The sequence below is a fragment of the Otolemur garnettii genome, unplaced genomic scaffold (genome assembly GCF_000181295.1).
Source record: "Otolemur garnettii isolate 467f Iridium unplaced genomic scaffold, OtoGar3 scaffold00122, whole genome shotgun sequence".
In the NCBI taxonomy this organism is placed as follows: domain Eukaryota; kingdom Metazoa; phylum Chordata; class Mammalia; order Primates; family Galagidae; genus Otolemur; species Otolemur garnettii.
The window spans coordinates 2,785,372-2,805,971 of NW_003852517.1; the positions used below are offsets into that span (position 1 = coordinate 2,785,372).

General features: G+C 43.2%; 2 protein-coding genes across 3 annotated transcripts in view; one reads left to right on the top strand and one right to left on the bottom strand.

The window, feature by feature from the left end:
* The window catches only part of BOC (BOC cell adhesion associated, oncogene regulated), a 37,696-nt gene extending 32,500 nt beyond the window's left edge, over positions 1–5,196 (top strand). For both annotated transcript variants that reach the window (XM_012810050.2, XM_003797699.3), the window contains exons 14-18: positions 1,872–2,093; positions 2,774–3,009; positions 3,210–3,286; positions 3,741–3,934; positions 4,965–5,196. In XM_012810050.2, the coding sequence (XP_012665504.1) occupies positions 1,872–2,093; positions 2,774–3,009; positions 3,210–3,286; positions 3,741–3,934; positions 4,965–5,152 (917 nt within the window). In that variant the 3' untranslated portion in view covers positions 5,153–5,196. The remainder of the gene's footprint in view (positions 1–1,871; positions 2,094–2,773; positions 3,010–3,209; positions 3,287–3,740; positions 3,935–4,964) is intronic.
* A 3,005-nt stretch (positions 5,197–8,201) lies between these two features.
* The window catches only part of CFAP44 (cilia and flagella associated protein 44), an 89,465-nt gene continuing 77,066 nt past the window's right edge, over positions 8,202–20,600 (bottom strand). The window contains exons 30-34 of the mRNA XM_003797700.1: positions 19,425–19,541; positions 18,580–18,781; positions 12,757–12,917; positions 11,427–11,561; positions 8,202–8,393 (exon numbers count right to left, since the gene is read on the bottom strand). Coding sequence (XP_003797748.1) covers positions 8,202–8,393; positions 11,427–11,561; positions 12,757–12,917; positions 18,580–18,781; positions 19,425–19,541 — 807 coding nt within the window. The remainder of the gene's footprint in view (positions 8,394–11,426; positions 11,562–12,756; positions 12,918–18,579; positions 18,782–19,424; positions 19,542–20,600) is intronic.

Consider the following 20,600-nt stretch of genomic DNA (forward strand, 5'->3'; position numbering starts at 1 on the left):
CCCTTCTTGCTATTTCCACTGGTTGGTTTAACTGCAGCTCCTTGAGATGGCAAGGGGATTGAGCATAAGGAAACTATATTCCTGGGCCAAAGCCATGCAGCCAGTTAGGGGAGAGGTCACACTTTGAACCAGGTTTGCCTCACCATAGGCCCCCTTTCTCTGCACAAAAACATGTTAAACATATGCACATAATTTTCACATTATTTGTTAATATTTGCTCACTGGTCAAGTGGGCAGATAGCATTATCTCTATTTTGCAGTTACTGAAAGTGACAAATATTTCTTATATTGCAAAGAACACAATCAGATCACAAGTAGCGGGAATGGAGACATTGAGGCAACAGCCTTCCTCCCGTCCCCTAGCTCACATTGCTTACAGTCACTCAGCAGAGACTGACTGTGCACATGTGCTGTCCTCTGTGCCACCTACAACTAAGCACAGAGAGGTGTCCCGCCAGCACCCTGTATGGGCCTGTACAGAGCTGCTCCAGAGGAAAGGATGGAGGCCTCAGAAAGCCTCTGCACTGGACTTCTGGGAGGCTTGACTCTGCGGGAATGAGGAGGGAGTGGTCTGGGGGACAAGCCCTGCCTAGACACAGCCCCAGATAGTTGGTGTGTCTGGCACCAGGAAGGAGAGGAGGGGAGACAGTATCAGGGAAGAGCCGGACACAGTGGTGAGCACTAAGCACACCAGGCTGGGAGGTGCAGGAGGGTCCTCATTAAATTTGCATGTGATGGTCGCTGGCTGCTGTGAGAGGGACATGCTGAGAGGAGAGAGCTGGGCCCTGAAGTTACAGGAAAGAGAAGGGCTGGGCTTGGGTCTCTGTTCTGAGGAGACCCAAGCAGGGCAGGACTGGGCCTGCTTGAGGCTGGGGCTGGGGAGAGTGGAAGGAGTTAAGGGAGACTGTGGTCTCTGGCTTGAAGTACTACACAGGTGATGGTGTCACTCACTGAAACAGAACAGGCAGGCAAAGAAGCAGGTTTCCGAAGGAAGGAACAAGGGCAGAGCACCTGGGGGCTTAGTGACTTACTGAGACTGTGAGACAAAGTGTCTGAGAAGCAGCAGGTCTCCTGCAGCTGGGGAGGGTCCCAGTGGGAGACTGACTCGGGAGAGTTTGGGATACAGGTGGAAGCTGTGGACAAGGCAAGGTCACACAGGGTACAGACCCAGAGGAGCCAGGAAGGTCTCCCAGCATCGAGAGAGGCAGAGAGCAGGGAAGGAGACATGTGAAAAGCAGCAGCAGAGAGGCAGTAGGGAGACCAGAAAGTCGGGGAGAAGTGGGCAAGAGAGTCAGCATTGTCAGCCATACCCCACAACAGCAAAGCCTGAACGAGGACCTGCCAGTCCTGACTCTTCACCTTTGAATTGGTGTCTCATGGATACTGTTAGTCCTAGTCAGTCCCAGAATACCCATCTCCTTGCTCTGTGACCCAAGCTAATACCCCGGACTTCACCTCTCTCAACCTTCCCAGGAGTAGCAAATTTGGGGGCTCAATTCCTCCACACACGGTCTTTTGCTGGTTTCATGTATTTCAAATATTTTCTTCCCAAAGTTTATCAGTTATTCTTTCAGAAAACCCTATACCAATTCTGCCCAAAGAACCCAGTTCAGCTCTCATGCTTGTCTCACAAACATCTCAGGTCATATTGTGAAATACAAGGTCAGGTCCCCTCAGTGTAACCACGTTTCACATTAGATGCCGACATTGTGCTGAGTGTGGCCACTGTTCAGATAAGATGTTTGCCACCCTATCTCAGGAGTTTGACTTTGTTTCCTACACCCGAGAAATGAGGATATTTTCCCCTCTATTTGCTGTGAAGGAAATGTCAAAGAAAAAGATGCTGAAGTGAGTTTTGTCCACAATTACAGCTCGGAAGTCTTCTGGTCAGCCTGGTCGCCTCCCACCCCCAACTCTGGCTTCCCCACAGCCGCCACCTCCTGAAACCATAGAACGGCCGGTGGGTGCTGGTGCCATGGTGGCACGCTCTAGCGACCTGCCCTACCTGATTGTCGGTGTTGTCTTGGGCTCCATCGTCCTCATCATTGTCACCTTTATCCCCTTCTGCTTGTGGAGGGCCTGGGCTAAGCAAAGTGAGTGAATGACCCTTCTCCATACCAAGGGGCAGGAGGCCAGGAGGGAGAGAAATGCCTCCAGTCCACCCAGGAGGCCTTGGCCCAGGGCAGTGTCCATGGGAACTCAAGCCCCCGGGTGCCCCAAAGCACACTAGTGGCTGCCCCCTGCCCCCCAGCTCACCAACCTCAACTGAGGGGAGCAGGAAGAAGTGGAGATAACTGCCCTCTCTGCCTCTCTGGAGCTGGATACTCATTCAGCTCCATCTTCCTCTAGTGTCAGGAGCTGCTTCTCTGACCTCATGTTCATACTTAAAATTGGCTGCCCTCGGCTTTCCCCATATCCTGGGCTAATTGGACTTTTAGTCACAAAATGGGCATCAAATGGCAGCACATGTGGCCAACTGGCCTCATCCAAATATTGCTCCTTTTCTTCACTCACCACCTCCTTCCTTCCAGTCCTTGCCCCTGTCTCTCCTCCCCTCTCCTCCCTGCAGAAGAAGAGTCCAGATGTTAGGATATTAGAAGTGGCTAACAGGAAGGACATTCTCAGAGAAAACGTTCTCCTTCCCTTGGGCAATGTCAGCTCCCTGCCTGTGTCCTTTAACCTGTGTGGTCAGGTGTTTCCTGAGGTCATTGTGGGGCTTTTCCAAGCTGCCCAGGCTACCTTGGCCTACTCATGCCTGTCCTCTGTCTTCCAGAACATACAACAGACCTGAGTTTTCCTCGAAGCGTACTCCCACCCTCCTCCTGCCAATACACTATGGTGCCATTGGGAGGACTCCCAGGCCACCAGGCCAGCAGACAGCCCTACCTCAGCAGTGTCAGTGGACGGGCCTGCACCAGTGGGGTACCCGTCAATAGGGGCTGCCCTGCAGCGGCTATGGGCTGTCCAGGCCTGAGACCCCAGCAGCACTGCCCCGGGGAACTTCAGCAGGTAATGTGCTCCTGGGTTTGGGGGCAGCAGGTGTGGGACACCAAGGAGGGACTGGCTAGCAGCCCCCTGGGGCATCCTCTTCTTGCCTCTTGCCTTGGGCTTCAGGGTTAGGCTTTCTTGGGTTAAGAAGAGATAAGCCTGGTGATGAACAAACCTGGAGTCCCTGACATGACCTTTCTGTTACTCTTCCTTTTGAGCAGCAGAGTGACACCAGCAGCTTGCTGAGGCAGACCATTCTTGGCAATGGATATGACCCCCAGAGTCATCAGATCACCAGGTGAAGCGGCCCCTCCCCACCGTGCCTTTCACTCCCAAGCCTGACTTTCCCTCAGCTCCTCAAATCCAAGGCAGTCCCTAAGAGCCGAGGAGCAGTGCTTCACTGGGGGGCCCCAAATCTGATGACCTTGCTGTCACCGGGCCATTACCCTAATGCATAGCTGTTTTGTTTGCAATTCTGATGACGTTTCTGCTTGAGGGCATGGGTCAGCCTCTTAGAATCCTTCCCTCCTTAGGCAGGGCAGAAACACCCACATACAACTGACTTTGCTCACATCCTGCCACGTTGAGTAAGATAGAAATGGACAAGAATGATCCGGGGGAATGATGGTGTGGCACCCTTTATGCTCAAAGGCCCCTCTAAGCCTTGCTACCCTCGAAGCCACCAGCAGAGGTGTGGGGGGACAGGCCCCCTCTGCCCTGCCTCACTCCCTGTCTGGTCTTGTGCAATGCAGGGCTCCTGAGTCTAGCCCAGACAAGGGCTCTTTCCTGTATACACTGCCTGATGACTCAACTCACCAGCTGCTCCAGCGGCACCAAGACTGCTGCCACGTTCAGGAACTGGCTGCTGCAGTAGACCAGTCAGGCATGAGGAGTGCCTCGGAGTGTCCAGGGCTGGAAGCAACATGGGGACCCTCTTTTCACCAAGGTCAGTGCCATGGTGGGGTGGAGAAATTGAACAGGCTGAGGATGACATGAGTGGGCTTTCACTGCCCAGGATTGACTCGGAGGTGAGGGAGATAAAAGTTTTCAAGGGCTTTATGTGGGAAGGATGGGCATGGAAGGTAGCTTGCCACTCTGCTCCACTGCTGAAGGCCCAGGAAGTCTGTGGGGTGTGCCCAGTGGGTCCTACTCCAACATTATAAGCTGTGGTCCTCAGGGGCTGAGAATAAAGACATGTCTCCATTCCAGAGAAAGAAGCCCTCTTGTCTCTGCATTACAGGGCCATTCACAAATTCCTTTTGCATCTCATCACACCATTGCATTCTCTAATCACTCCCAAATACCTTGTTCTGTTGGGGCTTGTCTCTTAATTAAGGAATACATTTGTGTCAATCATTTTAAGAAGCCAAGTTCTTACAGACATCACCATCGAAACTCTCTGTGCTTCCACAGAACTTTTTCTCTGTGGAGCTTAGGGCCATTCCTGCCACCTTCTTCCCACTATCTTCCTCTATGGGTCGGAAAGCGGTGGATGGTGGTTGGAAGTGGTGGTTGGAAGCTGGTTTAGAGGATTGGTTAATATTTATTAGCCTCCCTGGTGTGCACGTCCATTCACATGCAGATCCTGAACCCTGTCTCTGGGAGATCAAACTCTAAAAGACCTAGAGCAAGACGCATCATCATTAAAACTGGACCCTGTCAATCTGGGGTGAATGAATTGTGAATGGTTATAACCAGTCCGAGTCCAGAAAAGGCAACCTTTCCTTCTGCATTTCATAGGCTCCAGTAACTTCATGTGCAGCTGGGGTGTGGGCTGAGAGTTTGAGTCTTCTCCCATGTCAGGGAGAGACCTTGAAGGGGGCATAAACGCCCTTCTCATACTTGTAGGATTCTGTCCCTCATTCAGGGACAATATAACCAGTTCCCATCGCAAATGGAGATGGACCCAGTACCACTCAGTGTTACTGCCTTGGTCAGTCTGGATTTTAATGCTTCCCCCTCTCTCTTCCCCTCAGGGCCCCCATGCTGCTTGACCCTTGTACCAGTTGAAGAGGTGGACAGTCCTGACTCCTGCCAAGTGGGTAAAGGAGACTGGTGTGCCCAGCACCCCACAGGGGCCTACGTAAGACAGGAACCCGGGACACGGCTGTCTCCAAGCCCACCGATACATGTGTCCTTTGAAACACCACCTCCTATAGTTTAGGCAGGAGCCAGTATCTCAGAAAGACTATATATTGTTTGTTTTTTTAAGAGACAGAGAAAATTGGTATTTATTTTTCTATTATAGCCATATTTATATATTTATGCACTTGTAAATAAATGTATATGTTTTTATAATTCTGGAGAGACATAAGGAATCCTCCCTGTTGAGGGACGAGAGGGAAAACAAAGAAGCCACATTAACAGGAGTCAAGCAGGAAAGTGTAACACAGACTGTCCAGAACACAGACTCCCACCAGGAATCTCTGCAACGCCCGGGGGGGGCTGCAGGAGGCCCTCTGAGAAGCTCATGGTGACCTCCAGGGAGAGGTCATGGTATCACAGCCTGGAGAGCCCATGAAGATGGCTGGCACTGGGACCAGGGGAAGCATTTTCTTAAGAGGCCCATGAGAACAGACTAAGATGTGTATAGCACTATAAGCATTAACAAACCTTCCAGAATCAATAATCTGTGGCAGCATATCTCTGTAAAAACAAACACTGTAACTTCTAAATAAATGTTTAGCCTTCCCTGTAACCTTCACCTTAGTCATATATGAGTCAGCATTTTCTTTGGATGTGAGAATTCAGCCTTTGCGTATTTGAAGAAAATGCTTAGCTGCTTGTAATATTTTTAGATTCTTCATGAGATGAGATCTGGAAGAGGTAGCAGATTTTTTTCCCCTTTTTAAACATTGAATGTCAATCGTTTTTTGATTAATACAGAATGCAGTGTAACTGTTTAGTCCAAGGGGGAGATGTTATACAACAGGTGAGGAGAGGCAGATTCATAGGTCTCTTACCAACTGGACTTGAGGTAAAGCCTTGATCATTCTGAAGGAATGAAACTAAGCTTTTCGTAGGGGTGTGTGTGTTGAAGATCAATATTGTCTCCAAAATACCTTTTAGTTGAGCGCCGTGTTACACACTAACATATTGTGCATGATAAGTTCATTTTCCCTCTTTCCAAAGATGCATCAACATTGCCAGAGTAGTTGACTCACCAGTTTAAAACCAACATTTACTTACTGTTGTCCAACCAAAGGATCAACCACAGATTGTTTTAAAAATTGAACTTCTAGAATTTTTATATGCAGAACTGGAACTAGATGGAGACAAAAGCTTGCAATGAGATACTTAAAACACTTTGATTTGGGGAGTGGGAGGAGGGTCCAAGGTGGGCTGTATTTTCTAGATTTCAGTAATGTTGGGATACAGATGAAATGCCACTGAGATGCTTGATGTCTTAAGTCATGCCAGACCCTGTCTTCTAATCACAAAGATTTTTGTATCACGTTCCTGGAGAGGTGGAGTTGGCAAGTCAGGGAGTCAGACTCTAGCCCTTTAGGACAAGTGCACCCTCTGCTGGTCAGGATGAATATAGCACAGGCTCTTCCCTGACTTCTGCATCCTTTTCCCATCAAACAGCTAAATGGAAACACTCATGGAAATGTAACATGATTTTCCAAAATGGAAAGCAGAATTTTAAAAATATGTTCTAAAATTAAAGCAGAGTAGGGAAGAGAATAAGATAACTGTGATTTCAGACACAACCTGGCCTTGAGGGCACAGAGGTCATCTCTTGGAGCAGGGCTGATGATGTTCTCAATCTTTGCTCTGTTAATCCAGCAGCTCCCAACTTTAATTTGCCTTCTAGCCCACTGGCTTTTAAAAAGCCTCACTTTTTTTTGTCTCCTTGATGATCGAAGGTAGTTGCCAAAGTGAATTTTGGTAACTGTTCTATTGAAGCGATAGGTAAAACATCTGCTTTCTGCACAGCATGGGAATCCTGACAACACAGAAAGGCTTTAGCTCCCCCCACCCTCAGAAGTCCTGGGGGAGAAAAAGCACTTCAGAGACACATTAAATTAGATAAATGTGTGTATTTACCTTAGCCAATCATAGGAACGAAGGAAGGGGGGCAGGTCAGGAAGACTGGCGTTGCTGAGTTGCTGTTTACAGTTACACAGTGCTGCCTTCTTCTCCTTCCCTTCTCAGCGACCAACCTACCCTGGGACCTCTCAGTAGAGTCGCTTATTCACACAGACCCAAAGAGCTCTTTATCTAAAGTACTATGCTGTATTACTAACAGGACTCCAAGTGTCAGTGAGATCCTTCTTCAGGGGTTACAGTCATGAATTTCAATAAGCACTTACCCCCCAAACTAAAAGGGTACTCTTAAATTAGCTTAAAATATTATGCAGAATCAAAAGGGGGTGTCAGAGATGATCTCTCAGAGAGAGGTAAATCTATTTCATTGCTTCCTGATCTATATCAAAACCAGCAAATGACCCAAGTAAAACCTGGGGGGGGAAATGGCACAGGACATGAGAAACCATAGGGAATCATTGTAATTCTGATGGAGTTGCAAAAAAATCTTCAGAGAAAAGCCTCCGCATTGACTGTTTTGCAAATCACACTCCTCTGCTCCACTCAGAACTGAGGAGTCTGCAAAAGCCACCCCAGAGCAAACTCTAGCAAGCTGCCCTGCCATGTCTGCCTACATTTTCTGAATCCTGAGCCCTTCAGGTAACGGCTTGATGAAGTCAACTATGCCAAAACTTGAATTTGCATTTCTAAGATACTGTTAACAAAATAATTTGTCTTTTTTTCTTGCACTCTCTTAGGGAATACTTCATAACATCAATGCTTATTTTCTAAATATTCAAGAATCAAGAAAAGGATTGTTGAATGATAGTTTTTCTTGCCAATGGCTAAAAATTCTGAATACCTGAAAATCAAATCTTCCTAAAACAAAACATATTACAGATACTTTCTTACAGTTGTGAGACACAGTCTTCTAAGACTTCACATTCAATCGAGGAGGTCTCAAACATCTAAAATGGTTCAGTTCAATAATAATTAGAAATTGAGTGTTTCATTCAGTTCTAAGATAAACTTGAGATAAATTATTAAAACTCCATGACTCAAACTGTTTTTAGACTTTGGGATAAGTTCACCTTAAAATAATAGGATTGTTGCAGGTGACAAGGAAACAGAACTTCCAGTGCATTATGTAGGAAATCTTGGGTGGGCTTGAGAAAACAGCAAACTCAAAGGTCGGTGGGCTTTATCTCATTCACTTGTGAGGACTGAATGGGCGGGAGGATAAGGCCACCTTTCTTACGTAAAACTGTAATCTCCTCCTTTAAGGCTGAAATCCTTTGTGCCTGGGCTTGGATCAGTTCGGTGACCTTCTCCATTGCCTCAACATCTGCTTTCCGAGGGCCCTGGAAGGCATTGCCCTGTTGAAAGAAAATGCTTAGGCATCGTTTGGCATGTGAAAAATTCCCTCTTCTTTACTGTTCATCTGTTAGAAGTGCCAGCCTAATAATCAATTTAAATAGCTACTGCTCCTTAATCTAATCTCACCGTGAAAATGTGTGTTCATTAACAATTCTTCAACTGCAGGTCCCCTTTGAAAAAACAGCACTTTAACTTAGCTCTCAGTCCTTCCTTACCTAGGGGGCTCATTACTGAAATCAGAAAAGAGAAGGTATGTCTTCATTTTTCTATGCAGCCCATATTTTGGTTCCTAGAAAGAAATCTGTGTTTCCCCATCTGGGTTCTTTACCTCTCCAGCCAACTCCTGCTGACACTTCAGAAATCACTTTTAGGAAGTCACGCGCTAGGTTGACTGTGGACTAGGTTAGAATTTCCTCTTCTCTGTTCTGTCAAAACCTGTCCTAAGTCTACATTATTGATTATAAAATTGAACCATATGAAAATTAAAGTTAATTGCCTTAAAGAATGGCAATTTCATATGCTTAGGTGTCTGTGCTTAGCTGTCATTCCCGCTAGATGCTGTGCCCTTTTCAAGATAGGGCCCCATGCAACTCTCAGCAGTGCCCCCAGTACAGCCCTAGGGCTTCTTACACAGGAGATGTTCAATGAGGTGTAATGCAGGAACACATCTCTACAGGTAGGACAGGACACTTACCCAGTGCCCACTCAGCAAGGTGCTCTACACTGCTCTCTCATCTGGTCCCTACAGCTCGAGCGAGGTGTTACTCCAGTTGTACAAATAGGGACGCCAGACTCAGAGAGGTATATGAACTGGCCATTGAGGTAACCTAAGGGTTACTCAATACCCTTCTGTCTCTTCTTCCTTGCTCACCTTTATTTTAGAGGCTGTGGATTTTAAACACTAATCCTACCCATTTTCTCTTTTGACTAGGGGTAGCCAGGTAGACATAATAGAAAATTTTTGTACTCTTAATTAAAGGGGCAGAAGAGGTTAGCACATGGTGTGAAAGAGCTAAAGTGGCCATCTTGAGACACTGAAGTGTCCACTGAGAGAAGCAGAGATACTGGCCCTGACCTCAGGGACCCACTGGGCCCAAACCTGCAGTCATCTCCTTCCAGATTCCTTGTCAAGTGAGAAAAAGGACTTCTATTTGTTTAAGCTACTCTTAGCGGCGCTTTTGGTTCCTCGTAGCTAAAAGTATGCCTGGTACACCCGCTCAAGCCACCTCATTCTACTAGTCACTTTGAAGTCACCTTTAGTTTCCCCTCACTCTCCTCACCATATTCAATCAAATTTTGGCTATTCTTACTTTGAAATATTTTTTGACACTTAATTTTTTGTTTTTACCAGCTAATTCCCGGTTCACACCTTGATCATTGTAAAGAACAATGGAGTCAGCTTTGGAGGCAGACAGACCTGGGTTTCAAAACTTTCTCCATGCATTTGCTCTGAAAGCTTGAGCAAGTTACTTAACTTTTCTCATCTTTTGAAAGTAGTATTTTGGGGATTAAATGAGATATCCTATGTAAAGAGACGCTATATGTAAGGATTACCATGTAAAGATATACCGTATAAAGAAACATATACTAGTAATTTCCTTTCCCATTCAGCTAATCTCCTGCCTCCAAGCTCTTTCCTCTCTAATTAATGCATCTGGACTGATGAAAACACATCAAGTCAACAAATGTTTGCTGGCTGCTTAGTCTGTGAAGATTTTGTTTAAGGATTAACCTTACTGCTTCTATTCTCCACTCCAGTGAGTAAGAGGCCCTTGATATTCAAATTTTTGCCTTCCCTTTATAGCTAATTTCCGATTGTAAACCTCCCAAATCCTCTTATTCACTCTCCACAGAATAAATAGTATTCTTTCTTACTTTGGGACTTTTGCTTAGGCCAGGGATTTTTAAAGTCTAGCATTCATCAAAATCACCTGGAAGAGGGCCAGGTGTGGTGGCTCATGCCTATAATCCTAGCACTTTGGGAGGCCGAGGTGAGTAGACTTTCTGAGTTCAAGAGTTCGAGACCAGCCTGAGCAAGAGTGAGACCCGTCTCTATAAAGAGCCAGGCACTGTGGCAGGCGCCTATATTCGCAGCTACGTGGGAGGCTGAGGCAAGAGGATAGCTTGAGCCCAAGAGTTTAGGTTGCTGTGAATTATGACACCATGGCACTCTACCAAAATCGACAAAGTGAGACTCTGTCTCAAAAAAAAAATAATAATCACCTAGAAGGTTTGTTAATGTAGATCACAGGGACCCTCCCCCAGGGCATGTGATACTGTAGATCTGGGGTGGGGCCCCAAAATTTCCATTTCAAGCAAGTTCTCAGGTGATGTTGAAGCTGTTCTTCAGAGAACCATACTCTGAGAACACCTGACTTAGAATTTCCAGGGTGCTTAAAAAAAATAGAAAGCAAAGAAGGCCAAGAGAAACTACTAGCATTTTTGCAAATAATATGTAAGTATTGTAAGTATGGCATATAGTTTATACCATATAGGTGTTAGGTTCCTAGAAGACAAGGCTTGAACCAGGCAAACACTTACTAAATATTATTCATTACAACTATGTAGTAAGTACTATGTTAGACTAACTAAATATTATATTACAGCAAGTTGGAACTCACATAAAGTAATAAACATTTAAATAAGACAACATGGAAGATCCCACAATTTGAGATGCCCACTTTAGGTCAAATGAAATAAACAGACGTTGGAAATGGATGTTTGACACCAAACTCAGGGAATATACTGGTGTTATTATTTATAACAAAATAATGCCACTCTCCAGAACCAAGGCAAACTCTATAGATTGTACTTATATAAGTTCCTGGTACCCAAAGGCACTCAATAAAGCTAGTGCCTCCAACCCATTGTAATGTGGCTAACACTAACTCAATGTCCTCAGGGCCCCAGGTGGCCTAGACATTGTCCAAGGTCAAGGTTTATTTAAATGTCAGCCCTTGACATTCCTGTAAATAGATACCTATTTAGAACTTCCTCAATTCTGAAAAAGGTTCTGAAGAAAAGGAACACACCTGCTGGTTTTGTAGTGTGTTCAACCGAGAATCAAGTTTCTTCTTTTCAATACATAAATCATTCATCTGATGAAGCTTTTTCGTGTGTTCTTTTGTCTTCGTCATCAGTTCCCATCGCACATGAGCAATCTTTTCCTACCAGGGCAGGAAGGCATAAAATAGGTTAAGTGAATAAGTGAGGAGATAGAAAAAACTGAGTGTCCAGATTGGTTCAAAATTATCATGCAAACGGAACAATGTGCACATACTGAAATACCATCAGAAGCCACTAGGAAGAGGCAGGCGGAAACAACTGCATTGGGTCTGCTTAGATTAAAAGAGAAGAGGAATGTAAGTATACTCAGTATATTTGTAGGTAGAAAGAAAGCAGACACAGACATTGCTCTTTGGTTGAGGAATGAAACTAATATACAGATTGTTTGGTGGCACTCATTACTTGAAAGATAGCATGGTGATTTAAGTGGCATACTTTCATCTACTGCTCTTTCTCCTGTTTTGGCCCGGGATCCTCAAGGTAGACGACTTGAATAGCCACACACCTGTATACTAGCTTTCTTTTGTTTTCTTGTGGCTCCAACAAATTATTTTAGATTGCACAGATTATCTCCAGTACTCCGCTGATAGGGACCAGTTCCATTAAGATGAACACAAATAATTCACTTCTTCAAAGTATAGTAGTAAATCTTGGATTAACAAAGATGTTAATATAGCACTAGGAAACTCTCTTCTTACCCCATCTGCTGATGGGATAAGACAGGAGACTGGAGAGGTCATAATGATTTGTGCACTTACTGAATCTTTGTAAGAGCTCCTCTCCCTGAATCAGGCTGGCGCCAGGACACTCTCATCTCATGGCCCAGGGACAATATGTAGGCATTAACAGCTTCTACGATGCAACCAGCCAAATAGTCTATGCATTGTTATAAAATCTACTACTTAGAGGTGATTTGTAATTTCCGAATTGGAACAGCATGCAAAAGCTATACAATAATAACAGTTAGAATTCTCAGAAGATAGCAGATACATTTTGAACACTGTCATAGCATTTGTACCTTAATGTAGGTCTCAAGGTGGAATCTCTCTATCATCTTTCATCTATCTTCCATCATATTTACATGAAACCTGAATCCCAAAACCCAGAGCCAGTGCTTTTACCCCAAGATGAACAAGTCCCTCCAGCTGCTTGAACAGTAGCGAAGCCAAGATGGGCCTCAGATCCGAGGAGCTGAATGGACCCCCGACCCAGCTCCAGCTGCACGGGTGCTCACCAGGATTTCTTGCTTCCACCCGGATTTCCACCAAAGAAGATCACCTGTTCTCGCCTCCTTACCTCCCACATCTTCATTTCCTTCGCATTCACCAGCTCCTTCCGAAGTTTTTTAATCTTCAGTTCTTCTAGTGTTACATTCACAGAAAGCGTCTGAAGGGCTTCTAGGTCTATCACTCGGCCGAACTTGCTGATCATTAGTTGAGTGACTGTTTCTTCCATTTCTAAAAGAAGACAGTCACTGTCCTCAGTTCTGTCACGGCTCCCATTATTATTAAAAGAATAGTCAATAATATGAAATTCTGAGGAACAGCTTTTGCAAGACAGTAAAAGGCTTTATGTTACCAGCTGATTTTTCCTCTGTGACTTTTTGCCTGATGCTTTCCTCACTTAAAATGCCCATTTCAGTACTGTCTTTCCACCTTCAAAGTCCTGTGTAAAACAGACTTATTTTTCCCAACTGGCTCACACACTCAGATCTGCCCTCCTTGGACTGAGAGCAGGCGCCAACTAGATTATGAACTTTAAAATTTTTTTAAATTATTGGGCTTTATAGCATCTAACCTAGTGTTAAGAACAGAGCCGGCACTTCATAGAAGTTTCTGTCTTACTCCAAATAAAAGTAAAATTTTTACAGGGGTGCTGAGGCCTTGCATGGTCTGCCTGCCTACCCTGGTATCTCTCCCACCTCCTCTCCTGCTCACCTCTCTCCCACCTCCTCTCCTGCTCACCTGCTCACCTCTCTCCCACCTCCTCTCCTGCCACACCTCTCCTGCTCACCTGCTCACCTCTGTCCCATCTCCTCTCCTGCCCACACCTCTCCTGCTGACCTGCTCTGCTGCAGACACACTGCCCACTCGGCTTTGCAGAGATGCCAGACTCACCCCCATCTCAGCCCCCTCTGTCTAGACTGCTCTTCCCCAGAGAGTTCTTCTGAAAGCTGTGAGGCTGGAGACACAGCTAAAGAAGCCCATGTGACCAAGTAGGTCACCTTCCCAGGGAGCCCTCCCCTACCTCCCATGGACCTCAGCACTTTCTTTCTCAGTCCATTTAAAACTTTTCTTCTTAACAGTTACCTCCCTATTACGTGCAGTATCTTTCACTTTCATTCATCGTCTTTCTCCAATGTGAAAACACCAGAACACCAAAAGAAAATTCCTCTTATGGAGCTCAAGCTTTCCAAGAAAATATAGTCTTGTTACAAGACTTTCTCAGTCACCAGACTATCCCCTAAGTGAAGTTTGAAGGCCCTAAGTTGTAAAAGGATGATACAATTCTTTTCTTCCTTTCTCTCTCTCTCTCTCTCGTTTTTTACTGACAAGGCCTTGCTCTATTCCCTAAGCTGGACTGCAGTAGTGGCATCACAGCTCACAGCAACCTCAAACTCCTGGACTCCAGAGACGCTCCTGCCTCAGCCTCCTAAGCAACTGGGACTACAGGCAGATGCCACCATGCTAGGCTATTTTTTCTATTTTTGTAGCACTGGGATCTCACTATGTTGTCAGGCTGGCAATTCTGTTACAGTACAGAAATGTGCATTCGGAGAAACTGTTACGATTAAAGTCTAATAGTGTAATTATCGTGGCTTCCACTTTGCACAATCCAGGCTGGGGTCATTTACTTTCTACCCTATGTGAGTAGTACACCAGGGACTGGTACAATGTGGCGGCCCTAGTAATCAGTAATGCAAATGAAGTGAATAAATTATTCATACATTAGCCTATGGCTGCCTGCTGGGCCCCTCTCAGTAAGAATCTGGAATCCCTTCAATAAGCCTCAAATAAGAGGGTACCCCTCTCCCATGGCAGCCTCATAGAATAGGACAGAGAATGTCCTTCTCCCTCACTAGGACACTAGCTTCTGCAACACTCACCGCCCACCTTCCCCTGGCCATGAGCTGTTCCCTCCCTGGAACGGAAAGAACCTACTCCTTCCAACCCCCGTGTTCTAGACCCTCCTGTCCTTCCCCATGGGGTCTAGGAATGACGAAAAGCAACAAGTGTTACCCATCACTTCTAAGCCTTATGGTCCAGCAAGCCCACTTCAGGCTTTATACCCAAAACAACTGGAAGAAGAGAATAGATATTTGTACACCCATGTCCATAGCAGCACTTTTCACAGTAGTTGAAAGATGGAAGCAATCCAAGTGTCCATTAATAAATGAATGTATAAAAACAAAACGTAGCATATACTGCATGCATAATGGAATATTATTGGGCCTTTAAAAGGAAGAAAATTCTGACACATGCTAACATGGATGAACCTGGGAAACACTATGCTAAATAAAATAAGCCAGCCGAGGTTCTTAAAGTAGTGAAGTTTAAAGGCACAGAAAGTAGAAAGAATGCTGGTTTCCAGGAGTCGGGGGAAGAGGGAAATGGGGAGTTGTTGTTTAATGGGTATGGAGTTCAGTTTGGGAAGAGGAAAGAAGTTCAGAAGATGATATAGTGATGGTGACACAACAACGCGAATATATTTGATGCCATTGAACCGTCAACTTACAAATGGTTAAAATGGTAAATATTGTGTTACATATAGTTTACCACAACTTAAAAAATAATAAAGCCTTGGGGCTGACCATGGTAGTTCATGCCTGTAATCCTAGCACTTTGGGAGGCTGAGGTGGGAAAAATCAGTTGAGGCCAGGAGTTCAAGAGCAGCCTGAGCAAGAGCAAGGCCCCACCTCTACAAAAAAATGGAAAAAATTAACCAGGCATTCTGGCATGCGCCTCTACCAGCTACTCATGAAGCTGAAGCAGGAGGATTGCTTAAGCCCAGGAGTTTAAGGTTGCCATGAGCTATGATGATGCCACTGCACTCTACCCAGGTTTTTGAAACAAAACCCTGCCTCAGAAAAAAAAAAAAAATTACTAAGCCTAAAATAAAAGATTGGCAAATTAAAACGAGGCTGGTTTTGTTCATCAAAATCCACTATAAAAGTAAAAACACTAAAATAGGACAAGACATTTGGAAAACACATAACTAATAAAGGAATAATATCAAAAAATGAATTCCTACATATCAATTTTTAAAAGGCAAACAAATCAATAGAAAATTGAGCAAAAAACAAGAATAGGCATTTTATAAAATAATTAAAATATTAAAAGCTCTAAAATATACAAAAAGTGCTTATCCCAATTAGTGGCTTAAAAATGCAAGTTAAGAACATAATTTACCATTTTCTACCTTCTCATTTGACAGGAATTTTAAGCCTAATAAGATGACATATTTTCAATGACATATGTAGCTCAGAAGGAACTCTTATGTATTGATGATTAGATTGTAAATTGGCATAATCATTCTGGAAGACAAGTTGGCATTATTTTTAAATAAATACATGCCCTACAACCTAGTTGTTGTACTTATATTACTCATATGAACTCTACAGCTGCATTATCAAAGCAAAAAACCTGAAACAATCTACATACCCACCGTCAGGAGAAGAATGAATAAATTTTAGTATAATCACATGATATTATATTTTACAACAGTGAAAATGAACTGCTATATATAAGACCACATCTGATCTTAGAAACATAATATTAAGTGAAAAAGTATGTTTTGAAAGGCTACATATGACATAATATTTTATAAAACTCTAAAGCAATGTATTAATCTAGAAATACATATAAATGTGTTAAAAATTTTTTTAAAGAAAAGAAATGCTAAATACAAAATTGGAAATAATGGCTCTCTGGTTGTGGGCAGACAGTGGGATAGGGAGATGCTTACAGGTAGATGCTATGGTTTTGGTAATGTTATTGTTAATAATTCAGAAATGACATGAAGGCTGTGTTGACTAGTTTGATGGAAGTATTTCGGATTGCATGTGAAAACCCCACACTGTACCCCAGAAGTGCATTAATGTACATAGTTACCATTCAATAAAAAAAATAATAATAATAATAATAATAATTCAGGTGGCAGGGTCACAAGATTGGTTTTGTTGTAACATTACATTACACATATGCTCCAGTTACCAAATATTATAAGAATTATTTTAAAAGATAATTATCTTTGCACGATTCATCTTATATACCTCAATTCTCTCCGTGAGTTCAAGTTTTTTACATTCTACAGATAACTGAAATCATGCTATATTTGTCTTTCTATGCCTTGCTTATTTCACTTAACCTCCAGGGTCATCCATGTTGCTCCATATAACAGAATTTCCTTCTTTTCAAAAGCTGAATAGTATTTCACTGTATATATACGTTACATTTTCTTTATTCATTCGTCTGTTCATGGGCACTTAGTTATTTGGGTGATTGTCAATAACACTGCAATGAACATGTGAGTGCAGATATCTCTTCCACCTACTGATTACTAATTTAATTTCCTTTGGATATAATACCACCAGTGGAGCTGCTGGATCAAAAAATCTAGGGCGACACCTGTGGCTCAGTGAGTAGGGCGCTGGCCCCATATACCAAGGGTAGCGGGGTCAAACCTGGCCCCAGCCAAACTGCAACAAAAAATAGCCAAGTGTTGTGGCAGGCACCTGTGGTCCCAGCTACTCGGGAGACTGAGGCAAGAGAATCGCCTAAGCCCAGGAGCTGAAGGTTGCTGTGAGCTGTGATATCACAGCACTCTACCGGGGGTGACAAAGTGAAACTTTGTCTCTAAAAAAAAAAAAAACAAAAAACTTTATGACTTCAAAATAATAAAGGATTTCTTAAACAAGATACATACACACACACATGTGCATGCACAAGAGAGTACACGTGCACAAAATGCATACACAGTAAATAAACAGATGGATTAAATCTACTGTATTAGGATTTAAAACATCTGTATTCCAAAAAGATACACTAGACAAAGTAAAAAGGCAAGCCACAGACTAGAAAAGATTTGAAGTGCATTTAGTGAACACAAATATATATATATTTAAAGCTCCCCAAGAACCAATAAGAAAACAAATACAAAATAGAAATGAAAATTAGGCAAAAGATATAACAGGCTAGTTATAGAAAAGGAAACAAATAAATGGGTAAATAAAAGCACCTCATCAACCATTAAGGACAATAAAGGTAAATAAAAACCACAGTGAAACATCATTTAACATCTTCCAGACTAGCAAAAATGTTAAACTGTGATAATGTCAAGCATTGATGATAATATGATCCCTGGTAATTCTCACACACTACCAGGGGGAGGATAAATTGGTCCAACAGCTTTTGGGGGGGCAACTTGGCAATACCCAGGAGAGCTGAAAATGCACAAATCCTCCTGAATCCCAGAGATCCCAGTACTAGGGAGTCACCTTCTCATACATGGGCACACAGAGAGATTTACAAGAAGGTTTGCTATAACACTTTTCTAACCAAAAATTAGAAATATCCATAAACAGGAGACTGAAGAAGTAAACTCTTACATTCATACAACGGAATAATACAGTTAAAGTGAGCAAATTATCTGTAGCAACATGGCTAACTCGAAATTTGGTTTAATAAAGTGAACCATTAAATAATATAAGTATCATCGCAGTTAAAAACATGCAAGGTAGTTCTATATATTGTGCGGAAATACGCATGTGTACATTACATACCTGGTGGGTAACCCTGGAGAAGGACCAGTGCAATAGTATTAGAAAGAGAAGGGGCTTCAATTATACCTTCAATGTTTTATTTCCTAAGCTGAGTAATGGGTACCTGGGTTATTATATTATTCTCCATCTTAATCACATAGAACGAGAAAGATTCTACGATAAAGGACTTCTCCTTTTAAACTAGGAGAGTGATCTTTTCGTGGTATCAGGAGAAATGTGAAGTAGAAAGATGGAAAGGTGATCTGATGACTGTGGAGGCAGCTGGAGACCGTGTCACTTGATACTTCCCTCTCTTATCGATAAATATTACAAGTTAGGCCACGGGGTGAAATACTCACTGTGTATAGTTTTCGCCATCTCCCTCTTTTCTCGCACAAGCTGTTTACGTCTCTCTCGGTATTCTCTGTTCAGTTTCTGTTGCTTGATGTTTTCCTCCTGGAGTTGTATGATCCGTTTTTGCAGCCGGTCCAAGGAGTGGTTAGAGAAGACTAAGGTACCAGAAAGATCAGCAGGTATTTCTCCAAAGGCCATATACTCTATCTGTAAAAACAAAACAAATCAAGAACAAAAAATAAAATAGATAAAGAAACTAACTGTAAGATAATAGTAGAAAGCACAAGAGGGCATATTTTTTAAAAACACAGATTCTCTTCTTCGCACGAAAAAAGAGGATACAAGACCCTTTTCTCTCACTGTTACATTCCTGCTATTTACTATAAGTTGCACTTCAAGTAAAGAGTGGAAACAAAGAGAGGGGAAAAGAGAAAATATTTTCCTTTTGTCTTGACCTCCTCCTTAGCAGTAGTGATGAAGTAAAGATCATTCTCCCGTCATTACTTCCTGTCTGTCTAAAGATGGTGTGAAAGGGGACAAGTGTGTAAGACCCAAGGCTTCAGCCTCCAGGCCATCCCATTCTTAGGACAGAACTCTTCATTTCTCCAAACCCGCAATAATTGGATTTTCAACATGATAAATTCACGGGGAGAAACTGGTGTTTTGATATTACTATTTTATAACAATGTGACAGTGGATAAGAAAAGTTTGAGTATCATTCTCAGATAGAATTCTCCACAAAGGACCACGACTCTCCCCACTAGTGACCCCTGGGCCCTTCTCTGGAAAAGCCTGGGTGTGAGGACTCTTCTGCTCAGAGGGGGCAGGGCAGATGATCCGGACACATTACCTGGTGCAGCTTGAGTGGAATCGCAACCAGCAGTTCGTTCAGCCGCTGCTGCTTCTCTCGCTGGTAAGCCTCCAGGTCCTCCTCCGCTGCATTCAGATTAGCTGCCACGACTTTGACCTGCAGAAAGCCCCATGTGTGAAATGGCGACAAGGTTCACTGAGCATCTGTCTGAGGTGGGGAACGTTGGGAGGAAGCAAAGCAGAAGCAGGATTTGCTTTGCTGGGCTGTGATTAAGTACATAGTCCCAGTTTGTACCCCAGGAAACATAAATATTTTTTCTGCCAAATTATGATCCACACCACTTTTTCAATTGTTTCTATGTCCCCAGAATTGTAATAGTTTGTTGAATAAATAGCTCAGAAAACATGACTCTATCTCCCTTTGGTTTCTGCATGAAAAGCAGCCCTCAGCTTGGAATGTCTTTGTCAGAATGGTGGGAATCTTGTTCAAGTCATAACGACTCTAATAAATTTAAAAAAAAAATTCCTTTAAGGCAATGAAGGTACTCATTACAGTATTTCAAAAGCATATTCTTCATCTCCTAGAAAACCTAAAAGTTTTCCAAATCATTTTCTATTTGTAAGAGTAAAAAAAAAACCTATCAAAAATATTTCTGAATATTAATTCAGTTAAGAGATGTTGCTCTATATAATACCTAAGAGGGAAATGAACAGATAGGGCAGAAATCACTCAATAGTATACCAGAAGTTTAGCTTAGTGATCCTCAACATGGGATGCATGTTCCCAGAGGATCAATAAAACGATCTCTGGGTACAGAGTGAAAACATCAGAGTTTGTATCTCTATTTAATTTTATCTCATTCTTTTAAACTCTGTTTTTGTGATTCATAAAGTACAAAAATATATTAGAATAATAGTTCATGAATACAATTTATAAGTATAGATGAATGGTAGGGGACAGGCTCTTTTTAAATTTTACTTATAGAGTAATGTCATTAAAAAGTTGGGAGACCAACGGCAGAGATACTCTAAGTCTAATCATCAAAAGAGCAGGCCAGGCACGGTGGCTCATGCCTGTAATCCCAGCACTCTGGGAGGCGGAAGTGGGTGGATTACCTGCGCTCACGAGTTCGAGACCAGTCTGAGCTAATGTGAGACCCCATCTCTACTAAAAATAGAAAAACTAGCCAGGTGTTATGGCGGGCACCTGTAGTCC